Here is a 27,631-nt window from a genome sequence, read left to right on the forward strand (position 1 = left end):
GACAGATAGACAGACAGGTTAGGCGGACCGACAGACAGGTTAGGCAGAACTGGTTGTTTTAACTCCGTGAATGGCCTGATGGACTCACACAGATGAGTTTTAACACATAACTGGATTTGATTGGGCTGGATGGATGTGGACTCACCAGGGTCAGATTGCACTGGTCTGGGTCAGATTGCACTGGTCAATGTAAAATATGTTCATGTTTCTGTTTTTTTGTTTTATCAAATAATATTTTGTTTACTGTATCATGGGATTAGGCACCCATCACCAAATGGGAGGTGAGTGAGTGTGTGCAAGTGTGTTTGTTGAGGATGCGGTTGTCGTACACTACCGGTCAAAAGTTTTAGAACACCTACTCATTCAAGGGTTTGTCTTTATTTGTACTATTTTCTACATTATAGAATAATAGTGAAGACATCAAAACTATTAAATAACACATATGGAATCATGTAGTAAACAAATAAGTGTTAAATAAATCAAAGTATATTTTATATTTGATAATCTTCAAATAGCCACCCTTTGCCTTGACAGCTTTGCACACTCTTGGCATTCTCTCAACCAGCTTCACCTGGAATGCTTTTCCAACAGTCTTGAAGGAGTTCCCACATATGCTGAGCACTTGTTGGCTGCTTTTCCTTCACTCTGCGGTCCGACTCATCCCAAACCATCTCAATTGGGTTGAGGTCGGGGGATTGTGGAGGCCAGGTCTTCTGATGCAGCACTCATCACGCTCCTTCTTGGTAAAATAGCCCTTACACAGTCTGGAGGTGTGTTGGGTCATTGTCCTGTTGAAAAACAAATGATAGTCCCACTAAGCCCAAACCAGATGGGATGGCGTATCGCTGCAGAATGCTGTGGTAGCCATGCTGGTTAAGTGTGCCTTGAATTCTAAATAAATCACAGACACTGTCACCAGCAAAGCACCATAACACCTCCTCCTCCATGCTTTACGGTGGGAACTACACATGCGGAGATCATCCGTTCACCCACACCGCGTCTCACAAAGACACGGCGGTTGGAACCAAAAATCTCAAATTTGGGCTCCAGACCAAAGGACACATTTCCACCGGTTTAATGTCCATTGCTCGTGTTTCTTGGCCCAAGCAAGTCTCTTCTTATTATTGGTGTCCGACCATGAAGGCCTGATTCCCACAGTCTCCTCTGAACAGTTGATGGTGAGGTGTGTCTGTTGAACTCTGTGAAGCATTTATTTGGGCTGCAATTTCTAATGAACTTATCCTCTGCAGCATTCCTGTGGCGGTCCTCATGAGAGCCAGTTTCATCATAGCGCTTGATGATTTTTGCGACTGCACTTGAAGAAACGTTCAAAGTTCTTGAAATGTTCCGTATTGACTGACCTTCATGTCTTAAAGTAAGGATGGACTGTCGTTTCTCTTTGCTTATTTGAGCTGTTCTTGCCATAATATGGACTCTGTCTTTTACCAAATAGGGCTATCTTCAGTATACCCCCCCCTACCTTGTCACAACAAGTGATTGGCTCAAACGCATTAAGAAGGAAAGAAATTCCACAAATTAACTTTTAAGAAGGCACACCTGTTAATTGAAAAGCATTCCAGGTGACTACCTCATGAAACTGGTTGAGAGAATGCCAAGAGTGTGCAAAGCTGTCATCAAGGCAAAGGGTGGCTATTTGAAGAATCTCAAATATACAAAATATTTTGATTTGTTTAACACTTTTTTGGTTACTACATGATTCCATATGTGTTATTTCATAGTTTTGACATCTTCACTATTATTCTACAATGTAGAAAATAGTTTTTAAAAAATAAAGAAAAACCCTTGAATGAGTAGGTGTTCTAAAACTTTTGACCGGTAGTGTATGTAGAATAGCTTTCCTTTCTCTTTAGTATACTGATCTGTCATTTCTCAGGAGAATTAAACCGTATGTCGGCAAAAATGGATGTGGGTTCTATACTTATGGATGTGGGTACTATACTTAAACATTCGGATATCGAAATAGTATTTTTTTATTTGGGTTGCAGTCTTTAAAAATCAACTTTATTTTAAAACTATAAATAAATTGCAGGATTTAGTAACATCATGCCCAGAGGTTTTTAATTATGTTAATTTATCTGGGGGGGTTGTATGTGAAGGGGATCTCTGATTCTGACCAACTGTGGAATAAATGTGATTATTGCCTTGATAACTAAATAAACATCGTCTAGTGTTGCTTCTCTACTATTTTCCGGCATGGTTTTGGTACAGGACATGGTCTAGGACAGGAGAACATACTGCAGTATGCAATTACATATAGTGCCTTCAGAAAGTATTCACACCCCTTGACTTTTTCCACATTTTGTTGTTACAGCCTGAATTTCAAATGGATTAAATATCTTCTTTTTTTTCTTCTTTTTTTTACTGACCTACACAAAATACCCCATAATGTCAAAGGGGAATTATGTTTTTTATACATTTTTACAAATAAATTAAAAATGAAAATCTGAAATGTCTTGAGTCAATAAGTATTCAACCCATTTGTTATGGCAAGCCTAAATAAGTTCAGGAAATGTGCTTAACAAGTCACATAAATTGCATGGACTACCTCATTTCTGTACCCCACACACAATTATCTGTAAGGTCCCACAGTTGAGCAGTGAATTTCGAATACAGATTCAACTGCAAAGACCAGGGAGGTTTTCCAATGCCTCGCAAAGAAGGGCGCCTATTGATGTGTAGAAATAAATAAACTAGGCATTGAATATCCCGTTGAGCATGGTGAGATAAGGGAGAGAACAGCTTGTTGCTGGGGTGTGTGGGGTCCTTGATGATGAAGCCAAAGCTGACATTAAAACAGTTACAGAGTTTAATGGCTGTGATAGCAGAAAACTGAGGATGGATCAACAACATTGTAGTTACTACACAATGCTAATCTAATTGACAGAGTGAAAAGAAAGGAGCCTGTACAGAATACAAATATTCCAAAACATTCATCCTGTTTGCAACAAGGCACTAAAGTAATACTGCAAAAAAAATTGGCAAAGCAATTAACTTTTTGTCCTGAAAGCAAAGTGTTATGTTTGGGGCAAATCCAATACAACACATTACTGAGTTCCACTCTTCATATTTTCAAGCATAGTGGTGGCTGCATCATGTGATGGGTATGCTTGTAATCGTTAAGGACTGGGGAGTTCTTTAGGAAAAGAAACAGAATGGAACTAAGCACAGGCAAAATCCTAGAGGAAACGCTAGTTCAGTTTGCTTTCCACCAGACACTGGGAGATGAATTCACCTTTCAACAGGACAATAACCTAAAACACAAGGCCAAATCTACACTGGAGTTGCTTACCAAGACATTGAATGTTCCTAAGTGGCAGAGTTACAGTTTTGACTTAAATCTACTTGAAAATCTATGGCAATACTTGAAAATGGTTGTCTAGCAATGATCAACAACCAATTTGACAGAGCTTGAATAATTCTGAAAAGAATAATGGGCAAATGTTTCACCATCCAGGTGTGGAATGCTCTTAGAGAGTTACCCAGAAAAACTCACAGCTGTAATCACTTCCAAAGGTAATTCTAACATGTATTGATTCAGGGGGTTGAATACTTATCTAATCAAGATCTATTCATTTTTTACAAATGTTGGAATTTTTCTTCCACTTTGACATTACAGAGTATTCTGTGTAGATCGTTCACAAAAAAAAGACAATTACATCCATTTTAATCTCACTTTGTAACACAAGAAAATGTGGAAAAAGTCAAGGGGTGTGAATATCTGAAGGCACTGTACATTTGATATTGGAGTTTTAGTACTAGTTCTAAGTGGTATATTACATTGGAGGGCCTGAAGTTAGCTACATCATCAGCCTTGAGGTTCCACAAGAAGAAAGGAGTGGAGGAGGGGCAATGAATCCGGGGCGGGCGGCAGGGTGCTACGGTTGAGGAGGGGGGAGAGGAAAGTGAGAAAATACCTGAATGTATATTTTGGGACAGCTAAGTAGTTTTTTGGGGTGGAAAATGTTTTTTTCAGTGTGGATAGGTATAGAGAACAATGTTTGGACATCATTGACCATTGAAGTACAGGGGAAGATTAAATAAATAGGCGCTAGGGTCTCATGTTTCCTAAACAATAAGTCGCTTATCGCTCGAGACCGCAGCTGCAGGGAAGTTTAGAGAGGACCCCTGATCGGGCCTATTGTTATTTTCACCCTGGACACTTATCTACGGTATCTAACCAGATATCGGACGGTTCGAAGAATTGAGTCCTGAGTCCCCAACAATTTGGGAGGAAGTAGCCTACCCTCATTGCGACGGCATGGGATCTAGACTCGGAGAGGATACTTGGGTTCAAGCTTCGTGAGAATTTTCGCTGAAGGTTGGTGTTTATTTCAATGTGCATGATCCATTCATCCAGGGTTTTCCCTTTCGAAAAGAAAAGGGTGAAAATATTCGCCGACGGGAAATGCCAGTCTCGCCCCATTGTTTGCCCTAACCCTCTAAATGGAGGAAACATTCATGCTGATGTTGCATACAATTGGCGTTTATAACTTATTTTTCGTAGTTGAATCTTCGGTTAACATGTTTTGTTTGTTAGTTTATTGCTCATGTAGTAACAGGTTATTGTTTCATTCAGTCCTTTGTGGTTGTGAGGTTTAATTATTAATGGACCTTCATGTTGGTCCCTGTTACAAACAGGCTGGGCACGAAATGAGGCTGAGGCATGTCCCAATGTTACGAATATAGCTAGCTACAGTGTATCTGATTCAGCTGGTGGCTGAAGTACATGTTTGTAACATCGTAGCAAGGATTGTTCCCATTGTAACAAGATTGTAACATTGGAAAAATGACTGCTGCTATGCATGTTACAAATGTATTGTCCAGTCTAGAGACTAAATGTATGTAGTATGAATGTAGAATACTTCAGCAGCTCAAATGCTGGTGCTTGTTTTAATTTCAGATCAAAGTAAATTACAAAAACTGGGCAGCAGGTAGCCTAGTGGTTAAGAGCGTTGGGCCAGTAACCGAAAGGTCGCTGGTTCGAATCCCCGAACCAACTAGGTGATACAATCTGTCTATGTGCCCTTGAGCAAGGCATTTAACCCTAATTGCTCCTGTTAAGTCAGAGCTTCTGCTAAATGACTAAAATGTACACAATTACAACGTTTTCATTTCAAAGTTGTGTTAGGTTTGAGTTAACTGTTGTGTTAAGCATAATGAAATCAAAATGGTCTTGTAAAATTATCAGAAGCTAATGAAAGTACAACAATTAACCAACTTTGCCACTGCAATCATCCAAAATATATCAACAAAATAACAGCTTGGTACAAAATTATTATTTTGCTCGTCTTATGCCTACTTTTATAATGTAGTAGTCGGCCACTATCTTTTGCTTGGACTACTGTAGAGTTCCCAATGCCCAGGCTATTGTCCCAGCTGCCGTGGCTCTCATAATAAACAGGCCAACAAGTCATAGGCCTATAGATGAGGCAAAGTCAATGGTGACAGAGGCAAGACTTGGGACAGTGGTAACCTCTAACCCATGCATGGGCTTGAATATGGCTTATGGGCACATCATAGTTTGTGTTGGCTAGGTGTGTTTGGTAAATTGTCTTGCCCCTCGTGTAATAATTGTAACAAGACTGCACTGTCCAGTCCATAATCTATTGATTTGACCACACCCTATCTTCCACATTGTATTGTACAAACACCTGCTCCACTTCATATCACATGGGCAGATTGGGCACAAGGGTTGAGAGTGCACAGTTGTCTGTTTTTGCCTTCATATTACACTGACATGAAGTAACATACCGCTTTGACACTGATAATTGTTTCTGTTTGGACTTTGCCACTCCCTCAAGCAGTTGGTGAAAGTTTGGATTATGATTTCATTCAGTTGTAAAAAAGGAAAGGGGGAAAAAAAGAAACTGTAAATTGTAAAAATGGTTTTGAATGGTCTCTCTGTGTGGGCATGTAGTTAGGGGTATATCACCTCCCCTGCTTATATTTACCAAGCGACATTAAGGGATTAAGTTTTGTGAGAGAGGAAGGAGATGGTGGTGTCATTTGGCAGGCATGTGTGCTGTTATGGTAGTCTAGGTATTGGTGTAGAGTAATGTGAAGAGAGATGTGTAATGTACTCAGAGAAGGCAAGGCATCTGTGATACTCACTGGGAGGCAACGAGACGTGCATCATATTTTATACACTGTCAGGAAAGCCCTGCCGTTGGCTTGTCTGACTGGATCATCTGAAGAGACTATGGTCTCAATGGGACGACCTGTTAAAATAAAGGTTAATAAATAAATGGGGGCCTCCCGAGTGGCCAAAGGCACTGCATGAGTTGTCACTACAGACCCGGGTTCGATCCCAGGCGGCGCACAATTGGGGTTTAGCGGGGGTGCTTTACTTGGCTCATTGCGCTCTAGTGACTCCTTGTGGCGGGCCAGGCGCCTGCAGGCTGACGGTGTTTCCTCCGAAAACACAGTGCAGCTGGCTTCCGGGTTAAGCGGGCGGGTGTTAAGGAGCGCGGTTTGGCGGGTCATGTTTCGGAGGACGCATGACTCGACCTTCGCCTCTCCCGAGCCCGTTGGGGAGTTGCAGCGATTTTCTACAATCACAGGCAGATGCATCTGACAGCCTTCTATGTTTTAGATTGCTATGGTATGGTTAGCCTCAGAGCTGTGTATTTAGAGAGTTGGGCCAATTCTTTACATTTTTAATATTGTTCTAATTCTAGACATACCATTATTTAAATATTCCCCATGTAATGTTAATGAGGCGCTAACATGGCTGCCACATAATGTTGGAGTGTCATGTTAAAGCATCAAAATGCAGAAACCTCAATGGCCCAACTCTCTAATTACATGGTCTCTGGTTAGCCTTTATGACGTGATGATGTGGTTTAGTGAGGTTGGCGTTAGTCGGGTGAGGAGTCACCACCACCGCACAGTTAATTAACTGGGTCACAGGACACACAGGGTTGAATAGGGAAAGGAAACTCTATCTAGGCCTATACATCTCTCCAGCAGACCACACCTTGATGGATCAGGTGTTCATCATATCCCCAGTATCAAGCAGACAGCCTAGTCTGTCCCTGGGGATCAAGTCCAGATCATGGGAATACTAACAGCAAGCTGGGATGAGCATGTGTCTTCTCCCAGCTCCGCACTATGTAGCGTAGCCTACATTGTCTACAATTTCAGGAGTATGCCTATACATTACGCATAAATTTTTACGCACATCCTTTGCACAGCACCTCCACAGAGACTGATTTATAGATTGTGTTTATTTTCAGCATGCGATGGGAGCTGAAGTTCAGCACATGCGATGGGGCTCATAGGTTTTTATTGGTGGTACAAAGGCTAAAATGAATTTATTAGCATAAACAGTGGGGCACTCTACCAAGACGAGGCTTATGTCAACTTGTGCGAGCAGACACACAGACTTTTCAATTTTTTATAGAAGGAGGGAACTTGAGAATAGAATGGCATTTTGGTGGAGTTGTTTAATTTAATGCCCTGCAAGGCTATGACTGACTATCGCCCCACGTGACAAATCGAGCTCTCCAATTAACATTAAGCTCTCCAATTAACATCAAGCTCTCCAATTAACATGGTTAGCCCATACAATTAACATAGTGCCCATATCAATTAAGCATGAGACAAGACAGTCACACAAACACTTGTATTTAGGGGGCATTTTCCTCAGGGTACGAGAGGGTGGCGTAAGGTCAGGTTTCCATGGAAACTATCAACCTCAAATCCCCTCCAGCTGAACACCCTCTTTCATCACCATAGCAGCGGAGAGGCCCTGTTACCAAGGGAGACCAAGAGGGAATGTGAGATGGGGAAAGAGAGGGAGAGGCCTAAATAAGTTTGGGAAAACACAGTAATCCAATGTGGCCGCCATTGTATCACATCTGTAGGCTTTCCTGGACCTCGTCTCACTGCAGTCTTATGGCCTGTAGAACTACGCTCACGTGAGGGCCAACCTTGCCTGAGATCTAAAAGCTTATATTCACTCCTAGAGCTAACATATTTTAGCTCAATTGGCTAACGTCGTGTTGAGTTGCGCAGACAGTCAGGGTCAAATACCAAGAAACAGGTTGGATTTAAACACCACAGATTAGGGATAGGAGTTTGTTTTTGCCACTTTGTCACTAATTCTACCCCTTCTCTCCTCTATTTCAGGGCCTGTCCACTTCAACACCCCCCTCCTATCTTTTTATCTCTCTCCCTTTCCTCCTGTCTAGTGTATTATTTTCTTCTTCTTCCTCTCCTTTCTCTAGTCAATCGTTTCCCTGATTCCCTCTATCTGGTGGGCTCTTCTCCCTGTCCTCTGGCCTCCAAAATAGATTCCTTCAGGAGTAAGGTTGACCTGCTGAAGCTGCCTCTGGCCCTATCCACCAAGTCCATCTCTGAGCGCAAGAGCCAGCTGGGCGGAGCCAGGGAACGAGGCACGGGGGGAGGAGGGGCCCGCAAACCCTGCCCACCGACCCGAGACATGGACAACGAGTCACAGTACTCGGGCTACTCCTACAAGTCGTCCCACTCCCGCAGCTCTCGCAAGCACAGGTACCAGAAGGGTGGTCACAAATGCCCCCAAAAACCACATATACACACAAGCATGCACGCACACTTTAAACAATCATTCCACACATTTTAGTTAAACACTAAGATCAAAGGCATGTGTAATATACATCGATCCATTAGTCAATGGGTACATTGATGAGCAACCACACACACGGATCACACATGTACCCACAAGCTTCGGTCACACAAGGACAGGGGCTTAGCACGCTGACATAACTGTGTGGTTGTCCTGTTTCTGTACTCCAGGGATCGGAGGGACAGGCATCGCTCCAAGAGCAGAGACGGCAGCAGCCGTGGAGACAAGTCTGTCACCATCCAGGCCCCTGGGGAGCCACTACTAGACGCAGAGTCCACCCGTGGAGATGACAGGGTCAGACAGAATCACAACCTTCTCCTCTCCAACACTTCTAGATCTCCATATTTTTTTCTCTAAATCTTTATCTCATAATAGGGCCAGAGGTTTTCCTGATCGTGTAGCTCAGTTGGTAGAGCATGGCGTTTGCAATGCCAGGGTTGTGGGTTCGTTTCCCACAGGGGGCTAGTATGAAAAAAAACATGTATGCACTCACTAACTGTAAGTCGCTCTGGATAAGAGCGTCTGCAAAATGTAAAATGTGACCTAACCAGGAAAAACTCAGATCAGGTTATGTGGTCAGAAAAACTCTCTATCCTTTCATATCTCATTAAAGCCCCCCTCAATCACTCCTCTACGTTTACACCATGTCTTGTCTCTGTCCCTGTCTGCAGGATGACAACTGGGGTGAGACCACCACCGTGGTCACAGGCACATCAGAACACAGCGTGTCCAACGAGGACCTGACGCGCGTCTCCAAGGAGCTGGAGGAATCGTCTCCCCTGGAATGCAAGCGCTTCCTGGGGCCTGTGCTGGGCGGCTGCCTGGGCTTGTTCGCCCTGTTCACCCCCCTGGCCTTCCTGGTCCTCCCCCAGCTGCTGTGGCGCGAGGCCCTGGAGCCCTGCGGCACGCCCTGTGAAGGCCTCTACGTCTCTCTGGCCTTCAAGCTCCTGGTTCTCCTCATCTCCTCCTGGGCGCTGTTCCTGCGCCCGCCGCGCGCCACCCTGCCCCGCTTCTTCATCTTCCGCTGCCTTCTCATGGTGCTGGTGTTCCTGTTTGTGGCGTCCTACTGGCTGTTCTATGGCGTGCGTGTGCTGGAGCCCCGGGAAAGGGACTATAGAGGCATCGTGGAGTATGCGGCATCGCTGGTGGATGCGCTGCTCTTCATCCAGTACCTGGCCCTGGTGCTGCTGGAGGTCAGACACCTGCAGCCTGCCTTCTGCCTCAAGGTGGTGCGCACCACAGATGGGGCTAGCCGCTTCTACAACGTGGGACACCTCAGGTCAGTCTGTGCTGTCTGTGTGTGACTGTGGTGTGTCATAGGATGAGGATGATCATTACTAACACGATGATAAAGATTATGATGATGATGGTCCGTCCTGTCATGTTTTTACACAGGGCAAGTATGTGCATTATAGCTGCTTCTGTATGCTCAATGTGATGCTGATATTAATGGTGTCTGTGTGTTCCAGTATCCAGAGGGCAGCAGTGTGGGTGTTGGATCAGTACTACAGGGACTTCCCTGTCTACAACCCTGCTCTGCTCAACCTGCCCAAGTCCATCCTCTCCAAGAAGATGTCTGGATTCAAAGTCTACTCTCTGGACGGTAAATAGCATTGTAGACTACTTACTTTATCTCTCTACCTCATCTCCCCATCCATCCATTCATCCACCAACCAACCAACCCCTACCACCATTCATCCATCCATCCACTGACTGATGTACACTACCAGTCAAAAGTTTGGACACACCTACTCATTCAAAGTTTTTTCTTTATTTTTGCTATTTTCTACATTGTAGAATAATAGTGAAGACATCAAAACTATGAAATAACACATATGGAATCATGTAGTAGGGGTATACAGAAGATAGCCCTATTTGGTAAAAGACCAAGTCCATATTATGGCAAGAACAGCTCAAATAAGCAAAGAGAAACGACAGTCCATCATTACTTTAAGGCATGAAGGTCAGTCAATACGGAACATTTCAAGAACTTTGAAAGTTTCTTTAAGTGCAGTTGCAAAAACCATCAAGCGCTATGATGAAACTGGCTCTCATGAGGACCGCAACAGGAATGGAAGACCCAGAGTTACCTCTGCTGCAGAGGATAAGTTCATTGGAGTTACCAGCCTCAGAAATTGCAGCCAAAATAAATGCTTCACAGAGTTCAAGTCACAGACACATCTCAACATCAACTGTTCAGAGGGGACTGCGTGAAACAGGCCTTCATGGTCGAATTGCTGCAAAGAAACCACAAATAAAGGACACCAATAAGAAGAAGAGACCTGCTTGGGCCAAGAAACACGAGCAATGGACATTAGACCGGTGGTCTGGAGTCCACATTGGAGATTTTTGGTTCCAACCGCCGTGTCTTTGTGAGATGCGGTGTGGGTGAACGGATGATCTCCTCATGTGTAGTTCCCACTGTAAAGCATGGAGGAGGAGGTGTTATGGTGTGGGGGTGCTTTGCTGGTTACACTGTCTGTGATTTATTTAGAATTCAAGGCACACTTAACCAGCATGGCTACCACAGCATTCTGCAGCGATACGCCATCCCATCTGGTTTGCGCTTAGTGGGACTATCATTTGTTTTTCAACATGATAATGACCCAACACACCTCCAGGCTGTGTAAGGGCTATTTTACCAAGAAGGAGAGTGATGGAGTGCTGCATCAGATGACCTGGCCTCCACAATCCCCCGACCTCAACCCAATTGAGATGGTTTGGGATGAGTTGGACCTCAGAGTGAAGGAAAAGCAGCCAACAAGTTCTCAGCAAATGTGGGAACTCCTTCAAGACTGTTGGAAAAGCATTCCAGGTGAAGCTGGTTGAGAGAATGCCAAGAGTGTTCAAAGCTGTCATCAAGGCAAAGGGTGGCTATTTGAAGAATCACAAATATAAAATATATTTTGATTTGTTTAACATGTTTTTGGTTACTACATGATTCCATATGTGTTATTTCATAGTTTTGATGTCTTCACTATTATTCTACAATGTAGAAAATAGTCAAAACAAAGAAAACCCCTTGAATGTGTAGGTGTGTCCAAACTTTTGACTGGTACTGTATATGTCTTGATCCACAGAGAACAGCACCAATAACACCAACAGTCAGTCCCGGGCCATGATTGCTGCTGCAGCCCGCAGGAGAGACAACTCTCACAGCGAGTATTACTATGAGGAGGCCGAGCTGGACCGCAGGTGCCGCAAGCGGAAGGCCAGGTAAGACAGACAACATCCTGTTTCCTTAATATGCTTTTAAGTGATTAGAGGGACAAACCCTGTTAATGTCCCTGTACTGTTCTGTTTGCGCCAGTGAATCTTGTTGTTACGTACGTTGCTAGTGAATGACCAGTCCCTTTAATAGTGTATTTCAGGCACAGTAATGATGACTGATGACACTATCCATTGAGTTCTCCTGTATCATACTGCTTTTGGTTATCATAATGATGATTGTTGTGTTGTCCAGGCTGGTAGTGGCAGTGGAAGAGGCCTTCACCCACATCAAGCGTCTCCAGGATGATGACCCCACAGCATCGTCCCCAAAACACCCCCGTGAGGTGATGGACCCCCGTGAGGCGGCTCAGGCCATCTTCGCCCCCATGGCCCGGGCCATGCAGAAGTACCTGAGGACCACGCGCCAGCAGCCATACCACAGCATGGAGAGCATCCTCACACACCTGCAGTTCTGCATCACTCACAACATGACCCCCAAGGTGAGAAACAACGTGTCACGTTCACTTGTCTATAATGTATAACCCTCAAAGAGAAGGGATACATTGTTACTTCCTGGGTATAATGTTACAACAGCTTTTGGGATAAATGGCATGCATTTGATCAGATCTACAATTCAAATAGTCACTTGTGCTCAAGTACTCATCCTCTCTGTACCCATTCACAGGTCTTCCTCATTAAGGTTGATTTTGAAAGGCTGTATTTTTGTATTTTCAGGCTTTCCTGGAGCGTTACCTCAGCCCGGGCCCTACCTTGCAGTACCAGCGTGAGAACGGCAGGGGGCGCCATTGGACTCTAGTGAGCGAGGAGCCTGTGACCTCTGCCCTGCGTCAGGGTCTGGTCTTCTCCCTGCGCCGCCTTGACTTCTCCCTGGTCGTCACGGTACAGCCTCTCCCCTTCCTGCGTATCGGTGAGGAGTTTATCGACCCCAAGAGCCACAAGTTTGTGATGAGGCTGCAGTCGGAGACGTCTGTGTAAAGGGGGTCAGTGGAGGCCCCTGATCCTACTGGGATACGCAGGGCGCTAGATCATCATGTAATCTCCTATTGAACCATTGTCATGGATGTTAACAGAATGTGATAAAGCTACAATCTTCCATAGACGAAGATGGATGCCTTGACCATGTCTTTATGATACGCTGTACAATTCCCTTGTTTTTCCAAAGGGAGCATAGGCCTACATTTATTCTGATGAATAACAGCATTTTTGCTACTTTGACTGCAACCACTGGAATACATAACTGTGTAGTAGACTCATCACATAAAGATCCCTAGCTGACCGCTAGAGGGTCATGGCTAGAATAGAACCAGCTTTTGTCAAATTAACGTCAAAAGTGGCATTTTAGCTAACCCTAACCCTTTTCTTAATCTAATTATCTTAACCTGCTACGTTAATTATCCTAACCTGCTGTGTAAGTTCTCCTAACCTGCTACGAAAAGTCGAACCTGACGTTAATTTGACAAAAGCTGGATCCCTTCTAGCCATGACCCCGTTAGAGGGGCTGTGTCATTGGCCTCTCTGTTCCATTTCCTGATGTCTTACAAATGGACCAATCAGAGTACAACTCACAAAGGTGGCAGGTAGCCTAGCGGTTAAAAGTGTTGGGCCAGTAACCGAAAGGTTGCTGGTTCGAATCCCCGAGCGGACTAGCTGGAAAATCTGTCGGTGTGCCCTTGGGCAAGGTACTTAACCATAATTGCTCCTTTAAGTCGCTCTGGATAAGAGCATCTGCTACATGACTATAATGTAAGTCAGCTGACTGCAAAGTTGGTATACTGCTTCCACTGCCAGTGTGTTGTTGTGCTTGGAAGTGATGATTAGGAAAGATGAGGCCTGTTTTTATATAGGGTGTGACTTTTTTTTAAATTACTGAATGTATTGAATTGATAAGGTGTTTCTTGTTGCCTGTAGGCCAACTATCTCAATCTGTTTGGGAAGGAACTACATTCCTGAGCTTGTTGTACCTGAGACTGTGTGTTGTAAGGAGTCACATATTCTGTGTATATGTGGCTCTCATTTCATTTTATGCTTGCCTTTTTACACAAATGTTATCATGATTCTGGTAACATTGAATGAGAAACTGAGTATACATCCCTGCCTTGGGACAGCTTTCTCAGACAGACTGTCCTGAATAACCTGTAATTCAATGAAGCTTTTTTGAATGGACTCCTCTTGTCTTTACCCTGTGTCCACTGTCCTCCATCCATCTTCCTCTGACCAGGGACGTGATTGTATCCTCACTGCAAGTCCTCTGCAGTCGTAGCAAATCACCAGATTGTGCCACATTGTAAAACATTAAAACAAGCACAGTATGATTCCTACATCCAACAGCCTTACCCATGTGTGAACTACGAAATGCTGTCTGGTCATCTCTGGCAAAGAACCACTTCTCTGACCACTAAACCTCTCGGTTCTAACCAAGACGTACCGTAACTGGCAGCCTGGTGTTGACTTGAACTGCTCCAAACTGTTGTCTACCTTCTTTTGGACAACTGAGCCACAATATGACTGCCAGTCATTGTTATTCAAGCAGTTCGAACTGAAATGCCCTTCATTTCTGTGAGAACAACCAATGAAACAAAGTTCAGAACTGGTTGACATAACTGATGAGAACATCTGGATGACAGAATACAAATGATTGTTCCAGTTTTTTATGCATGCTAGAATTTTGCGTTTAAGTACATTTTATATGATGAGCTTGTTTGTTTCTATTTTTTATGATACCTAAGTTATGATAATGCAATTCAACAAAAATTGTACTTTTGGAAAAGAGGACTGCTTGTACACAAATGTGTAGATTTGACTTGTATTGTTTATTTTATTAATAATTGTAGCTTGTATAGTGTGCTAGATGTTTTTGACATTATTAAAACATTTTCCTGTGCACCGGTTCTCTCTGTCACTACTCTTTCTCACACACCGAGTTGTGATTGTGTGAAGCCCTGTCTGTCATTTTCCTAGCCTCATATTACCAGACTGATTACTGCTGAACTCTGTGTAGCGAAACAGAATGTAATTTTGCGAGACTTCTGGATATTGGTTATCATTATCCTGCCCTTTTAGCAAAAATAGTACTGTTAGCCTATTGATGAGAAGATGATTAAAGACGTAATGGAATATGTGCTTCCTGTTTAAAGACCTCAATCTTCAGTATCTCTAACCCCTGATCTCAGAGCTCCGTCATAATTCAGAGAAGGATAAAGAATTGATAAATAATTCAGATTGAGTTTAAACTTCCCTTTCTTACCTAAAACACTTTTTTTTCCTGATCAGTCCCATTGTCTTTATTTAATTTTTTTGCATAGTACCCCATTACTCAATTCAATATGGCTCTTAAGCCTTGTTCACATTGGCAGTTTGAAGTGACTCGTCCTATTTTCTGGAATTTCTGATTCGAATCTGTTCTTTTTCCTGCGGTCTGAATAGTCAAAAAGCACATGGAATAGGATATTTCAAGCCCCAAATCTGATTCGTGGCCATGCGACTTGTGTCTGAATGGTCAAATCTGATTTATTTGCCCTCAAGTGGTTTTTAGAATGTTATTTGGCATATCTTGTTGTTTGCTAGCTACTTTGTTGACAGTTTGACAATAACATTTGGTAGCTAACTAGCTTGTTAATTGTTTACAAAGTAGTGAATGTGCTAGAAAGCTAAACAGCCACCTAGCTAGTTGTCTGCTGTGGCTAGCCAAAAAGGACTCATTTCGAAAGTTGGATCATATCCTTTGAGGCTTTAAAAGTGTTCTTACACTATGATTTTGAACATTCAAATCAACTGGGAAATGTCCTTGGCAGGCATTGTTTTCGCCTTAGCTTGCTACATAACTTCTGTGTGAAAGGAAGCAGGAGCACCACCACCAATCAGCCTACACTGCTGAGCACACACCTGTCGTTACTATGACAACTAGCGTAGCCATGTCAGCAAATGACTGCTGTCTGAACACGCACAAATCCGATTTGGTCACTTGTAACTTGCTGTTTGGACAGTCAGTATTCCAAAACGGATTTGAGCATTAAGGCCTGCAGTGTGAACAATGCTTTAGTGAAAACATGCAACACCATGTCAACACCCTCACACTGAAAAGTAACTTCTTATTTAGCCATGTGTATGGATATCATACTAAGTTGAAGAAGTTTACGTTTCTGACCACCATATTTAATATTTACATTACAAGTTTTTCAAAAAGTTAATCACACTAACAAGTAGCCTTACACAGTATCCATACTTATTAATTACAATATGGCACATAATGAGGTATCCAGGAACAGTGCAATAATGTATGCATCAGAAATGTGTACATGTTTGTGTTTCTATCTTCTCTTCTCACATACTGAAGTTGACACGTACTGTATCTCTGTGGGTGGGGAGGGGACAACCGTGTGGTTTTAACATTTAAAAACGGACACCAGTATGAGCCTATAACTTCCTGCTACAGCTCTGTGCACTTTCTGTTCAGAGGTGTCAGAAACCCACAGACAGCCATTGAAATAACAGCAAGTACTCCAACTCTCCATCTACTTTCTTTAACCGTGTCTCTCATTTTGTGCCTCCTACGAAGATGTTTCGGGGATCTCTGATCTTGGTCGCTCTACTCTTGAACTTCAGCCTTGCAGGTGAGAATCCTGTTTTATTTTACATTAAATGTTTTATTCCATCATGGACAAGTACATTTATACTATATATATATATATATAGAGGGACCGTCACGAACGTTGAGAGACGGGTCAGACCAAGGTGCAGCGTGAAAAGCGTACATGTTTATTAAACTCAATAAACATAAACAAAACAAGAAAACAACGTAACGTGAAGTCCAAAGGGCTATACACATACAGTGGGGGAAAAAAATATTTAGTCAGCCACCAATTGTGCAAGTTCTCCCACTTAAAAAGATGAGAGAGGCCTGTAATTTTCATCATAGGTACACGTCAACTATGACAGACAAATTGAGAATTTTTTTCTCCAGAAAATCACATTGGAGGATTTTTTAATGAATTTATTTGCAAATTATGGTGGAAAATAAGTATTTGGTCACCTACAAACAAGCAAGATTTCTGGCTCTCACAGACCTGTAACTTCTTCTTTAAGAGGCTCCTCTGTCCTCCACTCGTTACCTGTATTAATGGCACCTGTTTGAACTTGTTATCAGTATAAAAGACACCTGTCCACAACCTCAAACAGTCACACTCCAAACTCCACTATGGCCAAGACCAAAGAGCTGTCAAAGGACACCAGAAACAAAATTGTAGACCTGCACCAGGCTGGGAAGACTGAATCTGCAATAGGTAAGCAGCTTGGTTTGAATAAATCAACTGTGGGAGCAATTATTAGGAAATAGAAGACATACAAGACCACTGATAATCTCCCTCGATCTGGGGCACCACGCAAGATCTCACCCCGTGGGGTCAAAATGATCACAAGAACGGTGAGCAAAAATCCCAGAACCACACGGGGGGACCTAGTGAATGACCTGCAGAGAGCTGGGACCAAAGTAACAAAGCCTACCATCAGTAACACACTACGCCGCCAGGGACTCAAATCCTGCAGTGCCAGACGTGTCCCCCTGCTTAAGCCAGTACATGTCCAGGCCCGTCTGAAGTTTGCTAGAGTGCATTTGGATGATCCAGAAGATGATTGGGAGAATGTCATATGGTCAGATGAAACCAAAATAGAACTTTTTGGTAAAAACTCAACTTGTCGTGTTTGGAAGACAAAGAATGCTGAGTTGCATCCAAAGAACACCATACCTACTGTGAAGCATGGGGGTGGAAACATCATGCTTTGTGGCTGTTTTTCTGCAAAGGGACCAGGACGACTGAAAGGAAAGAATGAATGGGGCCATGTATCGTGAGATTTTGAGTGAAAACCTCTTTCCATCAGCAAGTGCATTGAAGATGAAACGTGGCTGGGTCTTTCAGCATGACAATGATCCCAAACACACTGCCCGGGCAACGAAGGAGTGGCTTCGTAAGAAGCATTTCAAGGTCCTGGAGTGGCCTAGCCAGTCTCCAGATCTCAACCCCATAGAAAATCTTTGGAGGGAGTTGAAAGTCCGTGTTGCCCAGCGACAGCCCCAAAACATCACTGCTCTAGAGGAGATCTGCATGGAGGAATGGGCCAAAATACCAGCAAGTGTGTGAAAACCTTGTGAAGACTTACAGAAAACGTTTGACCTGTGTCATTGCCAACAAAGGGTATATAACAAAGTATTGAGAAACTTTTGTTATTGACCAAATACTTATTTTCCACCATAATTTGCAAATAAATTCATAAAAAATCCTACAATGTGATTTTCTGTATTTTTTTCCTCATTTTGTCTGTCATAGTTGACGTGTACCTATGATGAAAATTACAGGCCTCTCTCATCTTTTTAAGTGGGAGAACTTGCACAATTGGTAGCTGACAAAAAAAAAATTCCCCACTGTACCAGCCTGACAGGAAACAAGATCCCACAATCAACAGTAGGCAATAGGCTGGACCCTGGTGTGGAAGACCCCGAACCTGGAGAGGGGCTGACTTCTGGGTCTGAAGTGGAGTCGCTGACCGGAGCTGAACTGGACCCCGGTGGAGAAGACTGCTCTGGCTCCGGAGTGTAACCGCTGACCGGAGCTGGACTGGAACCCGTTGGAGCGGACTGCTCTGGCTCCGGGGTGGAGCCGCTGCCCGGAGCTGGATCAGGCACCGGTGGAGCGGATTGCTCTGGCGCCGGAGTAGAGCCGCTGACCGGAACTGGACTGGGCACCGGTGGAACAGGCCGGGCCGGACTGGGGACACGCACCACTGGTCTGGTGCGAGTAGCAGGAATGGGCCGGGCCGGACTGGGGACACACACCACAGGTCTGGTGCGAGGAGCAGGAACGGGCCGGGCCGGACTGGGGACACGAACCACTGGTCTGGTTCGAGGAGCAGGAACGGGCCGGACCGGACTGGAGACAAGCACCACAGGTCTGGTGCGAGGAGCAGGAACAGGCCGTGCCGGACTGGATACACGCACCACTGGCTTGGTGCGGGGAGCAGGGACGGGCCGTACTGGACTGGATACACGCACCACTGGTTTGGTGCGGGGAGCAGGTACGGGGCTTACCGGGCTGATGAGGCGCACTGGTGACACAGTGCGTAGAACCGGAGCAGGATATACTGGACCGTGGAGGCGCACTGGAGACCAGGAGCGTTGAGCCGGCACAACCCGTCCTGGCTGGATGCCCACTTTCGCACGACACGTGCGGGGCGCTGGCACAGGACGCACTGGGCTGTGCATGCGCACTGGCGACACAGTGCGTATCTCCGCATACTTAGGTTCCTCTATGAACACACGCTCCTTCTGTTGCCTGACCAGCTCCTCTCTCCTTGCCTCCACTACTTCCTTCTCCCTTTGAGCCTCCTGTAGCGCCTCCCTCTGAACGGATACCTCCTGCTCCCTCTGATCTAACAGCCCCCGTAACGTGGTGGCCTCCTCTCTCAGACTCTCGATCCGCAGGTCTTGGAGGACCTCTAGAATAGCGGCCTCCTCCTCTCTAGTCAGCCCTTTCCCGGCCTCCTGCTGCCTCGTCGTCCACCCCGTGAGCCCCCCCAAAATGTTTTCTTGGGGCTGCTTCTCGGGCTTCCTCTTCGGCCGGCACTGTTGATGTCGCCGTTGATCCTCTCCTGCCTGGGCTTCCTCCTTCGCCCAGGGTCCTTTACCTGCCAATATCTCCTCCCAAGTCCAAAATGACTTCCCCACCTGTGTCCAGGGTGTCTGCTGCTCCTGGGCACGCTGCTTGGTCCGTTTTTGGTGGGATCTTCTGTCACGAACGTTGAGAGACGGGTCAGACCAAGGTGCAGCGTGAAAAGCGTACATGTTTATTTAACTCAATAAACATAAACAAAACAAGAAAACAACGTAACGTGAAGTCCAAAGGGCTATACACATACCAGCCTGACAGGAAACAAGATCCCATAATCAACAGTAGACAATAGGCTACCTAATTATGATCCCCAATCAGAGACAACGAGCGACAGCTGCCTCTGATTGGGAATCACACCCGGCCAAACCTAGAAATACACATCTAGATCCTAAACATAGAAATTCTAACATAGATCCTCACGCCCTGACCAAACCAACTAAAGACAACCGGCCTCTCAAGGCCAGGGCGTGACAGGGACATGTATAATCAGTGTACTATGACAATTACTCCTGATCCTCAACCTAATGGGCTAGTAATACAGCACTCTATGCAATAGATTATTTAAGCAATAAAGCACGAGGGGGTGTGGTATATGGCCAATATACCACGGCTAAGGGCTGTTCTTACGCACAACGCATCACGGAGTGCCTAGACACAGCCCTTAGCTGTGGTATATTGGCCATATACCACAAACCCCCGAGGTGCCTTATTGCTATTATAAACTGGTTACTAACGTAATTAGAGCAGTACAAATAAATGTTTTGTCATACCCGTGATATACCACGGCTGTCAGCCAATCAGCATTCAGGGCTTGAACCACCCAGTTTATAATTATCTTTACATTACATGTGTAATTCATTATTTGCAGTATTACAACATGAACAGATAAAAATAGTAGGCCTGCGGTTGATACATTTTTTTTTCATTAGTGATATCTATGATGGTATAGTGATGATGATGATGATGATGCAATGTGATCCTATAATGTGTGCAGAGGCCCAAGTGCCAGATGGGAAACTGTGTTATATCCTGGATGGGATTCTCGTGATCTACGGCGTCATTCTCACCATCTTGTACTGCAGACTGAGGGTAAGGAATTATAAACGCACTATAACACATTATAAAACATCTCACCATCCACAAAACATATGATACATCTGGGTATGCAGCTCACACATATCTCCATGACCACATTAATAATATTCATACTGTAAAATGCTATTTATATTTCAACAATAATAGCACATTCAAGACATCAATAACAATATAACTGCCTCAGCAATTGAAGATCAGCTCCCACATAAATAGAATACGTTTCACATTCACACAGTTGTTTAATTAAAATGATATTCATCATGTTCCTCAGATGCATCCCATCTACATAAACACTGGCGGGTATCCACAGGGCACTGGCGGGTATCCACAGGGCACTGGCGGGTATCCACAGGTACAATAAACATTTGTGTGCGTGTGTAAGAGGGAGAGAAAATAAGAGCGAGAGAGAATGTGAATGTGTATTGGGCATGTATATATGACACAATACTCTCAATAACCAATATTCAACTGTAGCTTTCTTTACAAACCAGAAAATGTATGTATACATCTGAATGTTGATCAAATTCAGCTGGCGAAATGATTCATCCTGGTTGTTCAAGAAATTAGCGATGTAAGAGGAATATGTCAAGTCATATGCTGTTTTACCATGTCACCTCGAAGCCCACAGTTCTGCTTTTCCTGTTAACGAGAACTGACCACCAACCCTGCTACTTATAAACACAGTTTCCATTACAGTCAGACTAAAACGCAACACTATATCCTGTTACACAGAAAAGATTACGTGATAGAAAGAAAATCTAACTACAGTGGAAGCTAAGAGTAGTGAAAGCTTTAAACGGTCATATCATCACCCTCTGTCTCTAGTCTTCTACACCAATTCCTGTCTTTGCCGATAAAAATAAATAGAGAAGGAGAACATGAGATATAGGGAAGGAGGAATGATGTTCTCCTGTTAAATGTTCTTCTGATAAAGTAAATTATGTGTGTGTGCATGTGTGTGTGTGCATGTGTATGTGTTTGTGTGTGTGCATGTGCATGTGTGTATGTGTGCCTTCAGCAGATAACAGCGCAGATAACAGCTCTCATAATTTCCATTTTACAGAAAGGAGAGGGACTTTACGCAGTAAGATAATTTTTCTTATTCTTATTATAACTTAAAGTATATCATAAATGACACAAAGAAGATTGCAGTTTTAAGGATTTCAAGTTGTTTTCAAGTCCCTCACTGTGCTTCCTCTCACAGGGTTTGACCCATAAAGGTCAGGACACCTATGAGACCATCAAGGTGCAGAATAAAGCGATGCTGGTGTGATAAAGGAAGAAGGCAGTAGTATGAGTGGTGGTAAACAACAAACCACAACCCGGTCTAACATGGCATTTCAATTAGTTTAGATCTACATGACTGCTTGCTTTCCTTTCCAAATCATCATGCTTAGGTGAGGTAGGGCCAGTAGTGTTGGTGGCTGTTGACTGGGGGCCCAAGATGGGCAGTGTTTAAGATGCATTTAGATTATTCTGTAAAGCAGCCCTTTCACTTTCTATAATTGACTATCAATTAACTTGTCATTTAAATGTTTTTATTTAAAATATTAAATGATTCAGAAACAACCTTAAATCAGGGTCCGATGTCTTTTTTTATTACAGCTTCATTGACATTAATGTATTCTGTCCATGTTTAAATTGATATGACAAAACCATATGAGTGTTATACTACTGTGTCACCGTGGGAAGAACCCAAAAAAAGGCTCAACAACCTGAGTCTGACTGACTGACCGACCGACTGCATGTGAGATTATTTTATCTGTCAAAGCAAGGTATCCTTGCTTGAGCTCAAGAAAGAACAGTAGATGGCATTCACAGATCCATAGTTCCAAATTATTGGTGCCTTTACATTGAGACTTACCCACACACCAGTGGGTTGCCATAATTTTACCCTGGAGGCTTGTTTTTATCATGTCCGAGGCATTTCTAGGACAGTGAGATGTGTTTCACACATAATTGCCTAGAAGGAAGGCAGGTCTGGGCTTTGCGCCCTGAATGATACACCCTATGACGGCTTCCGGTGTACTGATGGGTAAGTAAGTAATTAAGTAATTTTTCCTGCAAGCCACCTAGCTAGTTAGCTAACTTTAGTTTATCTACTGAAACCCATATTGTGTATTGCTGGCTAACATACTACTTTGTTACAGTGGGGGGAAATCTAATTATTTTTCTGTTTGCTAACTTCACTAGGTAGCTATCTAGCTAGGTAGCTAAGTTAGCTAAACAACTACCGGTAGCCATATCTATAACTAAAAATAGAAGAGGTTTTACAATCGGAGATCTTTTGTATCTCGATTGTAAAACCTGTTATCTTTTTGGTTGAAGATATGGCTACTAAACAGCAAGCTACAACATTACAACCAGCCAACTAAAGCTAGGTTTACCAGCAAATGTTAGCACATGACTAGAGTTTGCTAGCTAGTTTGCCTGGTGCCTGCTAACTTGTTAAGCGCCATGCCTCGCGTTTGTAACTTGTTAACAAACATGTAACATCAGAAACTAAATAATTTTACTAGCTAGCTATGTAACATAATTAACGAGGGTTGACATTGGTTATGATTATGACCGTGGATGCCTTTCAATCTCACAAAATTGTAGGCATGATGCAAGATAGGATTCCAAACAGATTTAAATAACAAGTATTGTATATCAAGAAAGCTAGCTAGCTAAGTTTACTAGCAAACAATAAGGAGAAACAATAATGCAACAATTTACTTTCGTAAATCTCTAAAACTGAAGTTGGTTTTACTATTAAAATATTTGCCTAAGCATGCCTGATAGACATAGCTGTAGGTAGATACTGTCTGCCTACCTACTTAGGCAGACACTGTCTGGTCATTGTGTAAAGGTTGAGGGTTATGTCATGTTTCTTTCTATTAGGCTAGATATTGTTGTAAATGTAATCGCTGTGCCTGTGCACATGTATGCATGTTCAACTAGTCTACCCTAATGTTGTTATGCTGACACAGTTCAACTGTCGTTCAAACTACAATAGAGTATAATTTTTAAAAAAAATTTGTCTTACAGAAAATACTGTGGTTGCCTGGGCTTCTTCCTGGAGTGGATACAGAAACAGAATTCCTTTGCCTGCGTGTCTGTCACGTCTACTCCCGCTCCGGTGCTCGACGTCGCCGGTCTATTAACCACCGGTCCTGGCAACCCATCATTACGCACACCTGGCAACCACCATTACCGCCACCTGCTCTCCATCATGAGGCACACCTGGACTTCATCACTCCCTGAGTACTTCCCCTTTATCTAGCACTCCGTTGTATCACCAATTAAGTAGTATTGTTTCCTGTTTTCATGTTTAGACACTACTCCTGTTTTTGTATTCACTCCATGTTCGTTCCTATTAAACTCACCGCCTGCACTTGCTTCTTGACTCCTTGCGTCTCCATTACAGAATAATACCTCACAGAATGGAAGCAGCAGCCAACCGAGACATCTCGAAAATGGTCGGCGAACAGGGGGACCTACTTTGCCAACACCACGACCAGCTGGCTATGGATGAGATCCTCTGCATTCTTCAACGTCTAGATCTTCCTCAAAGGACGTCACCCCCAACGAGCAGAGGATCTTCTACCATGAGTTGACCCAGCGAGCCAGCACCCCAGCCCATTCAGCAGTCTGCCCAGGTCAGCGATGCCGTTTGTCCCTTCCGGACAAATATGACGGGACTCCATCCAAATGCCGTGGCTTCCTCCTCCAGTGCTCCCTCTATTTTTCTCATCAAACGGGAGACCCCACCACAGAGAGGTCCAAGGTTGCCGCAGTTATTTCCCTGCTGACCGAGCGGGCGTTGGAGTGGGCTATGGCCGTCTGGGAGAGAGGAGAGGAGGAGCTGGGTTCCTATGGGAGGTTCATGGCTCTGTTCAGACGAGTACACTCCCATCCACATCGACGGGGCAACAGTGGAGCAAGTAGACAGCTTCAAGTTCCTCGGTGTCCAAATCACTAAAGACTTAAAATGGTCCAAACACACACACACAGTCGTGAAGAAGGCATGGGCCCTCAAATCCTAAAAAGTTTATACAGCTGTACCATTGAGAGCATATTGACTGGCTACATCACTGCTTGGTATGGCAATAGCACCGCCCTCGACCGCATGGCACTACAGAGGGTTGTGCGGACAGCCCAGTACATTATTGGGGCCGAGCTCCCTGCCATCCAGGACCTCTATACCAGGCGGTGTGAAAATAATCGTCAAAGACCCCAACCACTCAAGCCATAGACTATTTTATCTGTTGCCGCACGGCAAGAGGGGTAGATCAGCTTTAATATTGCAGATAGATTGCAACTTACATCAATGTAATTGTCTGCATCACTTCCAATCCCTCATATGTTTTTTTCTCTCGCAAATATATATATGTCACGCCCTGGCTCTGGGACTCTGTTATGTTGAGCCAGGGTGTGTTGTTTCTATGTGTTTTGTGTGCTAGGGTGATTATCTAGTTAATTTGTTTCTATGTTGGCCGGTGTGGTTCTCAATCAGAGGCAACGTGTATCAGCTGTTGCTTGTTGTCTCTGATTGGGAACCATACTTAGGCAGCCTGTTTTCCACAGTGTGTTGTGGGATCTTGTTCCGTTTGGTTTGTGTAACCGTAGGACTTCACGTTTCGTATCGTTTGTTGTTTTGTTTGTGTGGTGACTCTAATAAAAGAAGTATGTTCACTTATCACGCTGCGCATTGGTCCACTTCTATCGACGATCGTGACAATATAGTGCCTTGCAAAAGTATTCATCCCCCTTGGCGTTTTTCCTATTTTGTTGCATTACAACCTGTAATTTAAATTGATTTTTATTTGGATTTCATGTAATGGACATACACAAAATAGTCCAAAAATAGGTGAAGTGAAATTTTAAAAATAACTTCTCCAAAATTAATAACGGAAAAGTGGTGCGTGCATATGTATTCACCCCCTTTGCTATGAAGCCCCTAAATAAGATCTGGTGCAACCAATTACCTTCAGAAGTCACATAATTAGTTAAATAAAGTCCACCTGTGTGCAATCTAAGTGTCACATGATCTGTCACATGATCTCAGTATATATTTACCTGTTCTGAAAGGCCCCAGAGTCTGCAACACCAATAAGCAAGGGGCACCACCAAGCAAGCGGCACCATGAAGACCAAGGAGCTCTCCAAACAGGTCAGGGACAAAGTTGTGGAGAAGTACAGATCAGGGTTGGGTTATAAAAAAATATCCGAAACTTTGAACATCCCACGGAGCACCATTAAATCCATTATTAAAGAAAGAATATGGCACCACAACAAACCTGCCAAGAGAGGGCCACCCACCAAAACTCATGGACCAGGCAAGGAGGGCATTAATCAGAGAGGCAACAAAGAGATCAAAGATAACCCTGAAGGAGCTGCAAAGCTCCACAGTGGAGATTGGAGTATCTGTCCATAGGACCACTTTAAGCCGTACACTCCACAGAGCTGGGCTTTACGGAAGAGTGGCCAGAAAAAAGCCATTGCTTAAAGAAAAAAAGAAGCAAACACGTTTGGTGTTTTCCAAAAGGCATGTGGGAGACTCCCCAAACATATGGAAGAAGGTACTCTGGTCAGATGAGACTAAAATTGAGCTTTTGGCCATAAAGGAAAACGCTATGTCTGGCGCAAACCCAACATCTCTCATCACCCCGAGAACATCATGCTGCCACCACCATGCTGTGGGGATGTTTTTCATCGGCAGGGACTGGGAAACTGGTCAGAATTGAAGGAATGATGGATGGTGCTAAATACAAGGAAATTCTTGAGGGAAACCTGTTTTAGTCTTCCAGAGATTTGAGACTGTGACGGAGGTTCACCTTCCAGCAGGACAATGACCCTAAGCACACTGCTAAAGCAACACTTGAGTGGTTTAAGGGGAAACATTTAAATGTCTTGGAATGGCCTAGTCAAAGCCCAGACCTCAATCCAATTGAGAATATGTGGTATGACTTAAAGATTGCTGTACACCAGCGGAACCCATCCAACTTGAAGGAGCTGGAGCAGTTTTGCCTTGAAGAATGGGGGCGGCAGGTAGCTTAGTGGTTAAGAGCGTTGTGCCAGTAACCGAAAGGTCGCTGGTTCTAATCCCCGAGCCGACTAGGTGAAAAATCTGTCTATGTGCCCTTGAGCAAGGCACTTAACCCTAATTGCTCCTGTAAGTCGCTCTGGATAAGAGCGTCTGCTAAATGACTAAAATGTAAATGTAAATGGGCAAAAATCCCAGTGGCTAGATGTGCCAAGCTTATAGAGACATACCCCAAGAGACTTGCAGCTGTAATTGCTGCAAAAGGTGGCTCTTCAAAGTATTGACCTTGTGCGGGGTGAATGGTTATGCACGCTCAAGATCCGTTTTTTTGTCTTATTTCTGGTTTATTTCACCCAACAAAGTATTTAGCATCTTCAAAGTGGTAGGCATGTTGTGTAAATCAAATGATACAAATCCCCCCAAAATCCATTTTAATTCCAGGTTGTAAGGCAACAAAATAGGAAAAATGCCAAGGGGGGTGAATACTTTCGTAAGCCACATGTCTTATATGGGCAGAAAGCTTAAATTCTTATTAATCTAACTGCACTGTCCAATTTACAGTAGCTGTTACAGTGAAAAAATACCATGCTATTGTTTGAGGAGAGTGCACAACAACAACAAATTTATCACTGCAACTGGTTTGCTACATTCACCTCTGAAGGTAAATAATGTACTTACATTCAGTAATCTTGCTCTGATTTGTCATCCTGTGGGTCCCAGAGATAAAAATGTAGCATAGTTTTGTTTGATAAAATCCATTTTTATATTCAAATGTAGGAACTGGGTTCTACAGTTTGAATCCTTGCTGTCTCTGGCTCCACACCCACCTCTCCCGGCCATCTAGATGTGTGAAGGTTAGTGTATAAGCTAATGATCCATCATGTATGACATTCCTGGGAGTGTGTAAACTTACATGTTGTATTACCATATCATTTTGGTATGTTCTCTATAGTTATGTACTTGAAAATGTATCAATTGACCAATTCCGCAC

The 27,631-nt window shown here is 43.8% G+C and overlaps 2 protein-coding genes across 6 annotated transcripts; both read left to right on the forward strand.

The window, feature by feature from the left end:
* Window positions 1-3,915: 3,915 nt before the first annotated feature.
* LOC121535611 (vang-like protein 2) lies at window positions 3,916-13,239 on the forward strand. 3 transcript variants are annotated; one of them, XM_041842841.2, is made up of 8 exons: window positions 3,916-4,339; window positions 8,152-8,535; window positions 8,800-8,923; window positions 9,301-9,908; window positions 10,099-10,232; window positions 11,710-11,845; window positions 12,093-12,339; window positions 12,575-13,239. In XM_041842841.2, exons 2-8 carry the CDS (start codon window positions 8,465-8,467, stop codon window positions 12,833-12,835), a joined length of 1,581 nt encoding a protein of 526 aa, XP_041698775.1. In that variant the 5' UTR covers window positions 3,916-4,339; window positions 8,152-8,464; the 3' UTR covers window positions 12,836-13,239. The 3 variants fall into 3 exon arrangements, with proteins under 3 accessions (XP_041698775.1, XP_041698776.1, XP_041698777.1); XM_041842842.2 differs by having other exon boundaries at window positions 8,214-8,535; XM_041842843.2 differs by having other exon boundaries at window positions 8,250-8,535.
* A 3,050-nt stretch (window positions 13,240-16,289) lies between these two features.
* On the forward strand, window positions 16,290-22,189 carry LOC121534709 (high affinity immunoglobulin epsilon receptor subunit gamma). 3 transcript variants are annotated; one of them, XM_041841290.2, is made up of 5 exons: window positions 16,290-16,470; window positions 20,513-20,607; window positions 20,885-20,965; window positions 21,632-21,697; window positions 21,818-22,189. In XM_041841290.2, the coding sequence occupies exons 1-5, from the start codon at window positions 16,416-16,418 to the stop codon at window positions 21,884-21,886; spliced, it is 366 nt and encodes a 121-aa protein (XP_041697224.1). In that variant the 5' UTR covers window positions 16,290-16,415; the 3' UTR covers window positions 21,887-22,189. The 3 variants fall into 3 exon arrangements, with proteins under 3 accessions (XP_041697224.1, XP_041697225.1, XP_041697227.1); XM_041841291.2 differs by having other exon boundaries at window positions 21,635-21,697; XM_041841293.2 differs by having other exon boundaries at window positions 21,677-21,697.
* Window positions 22,190-27,631: the final 5,442 nt, after the last annotated feature.

Source organism: Coregonus clupeaformis, chromosome 21 (genome assembly GCF_020615455.1).
Source record: "Coregonus clupeaformis isolate EN_2021a chromosome 21, ASM2061545v1, whole genome shotgun sequence".
Lineage (NCBI taxonomy): Eukaryota > Metazoa > Chordata > Actinopteri > Salmoniformes > Salmonidae > Coregonus > Coregonus clupeaformis.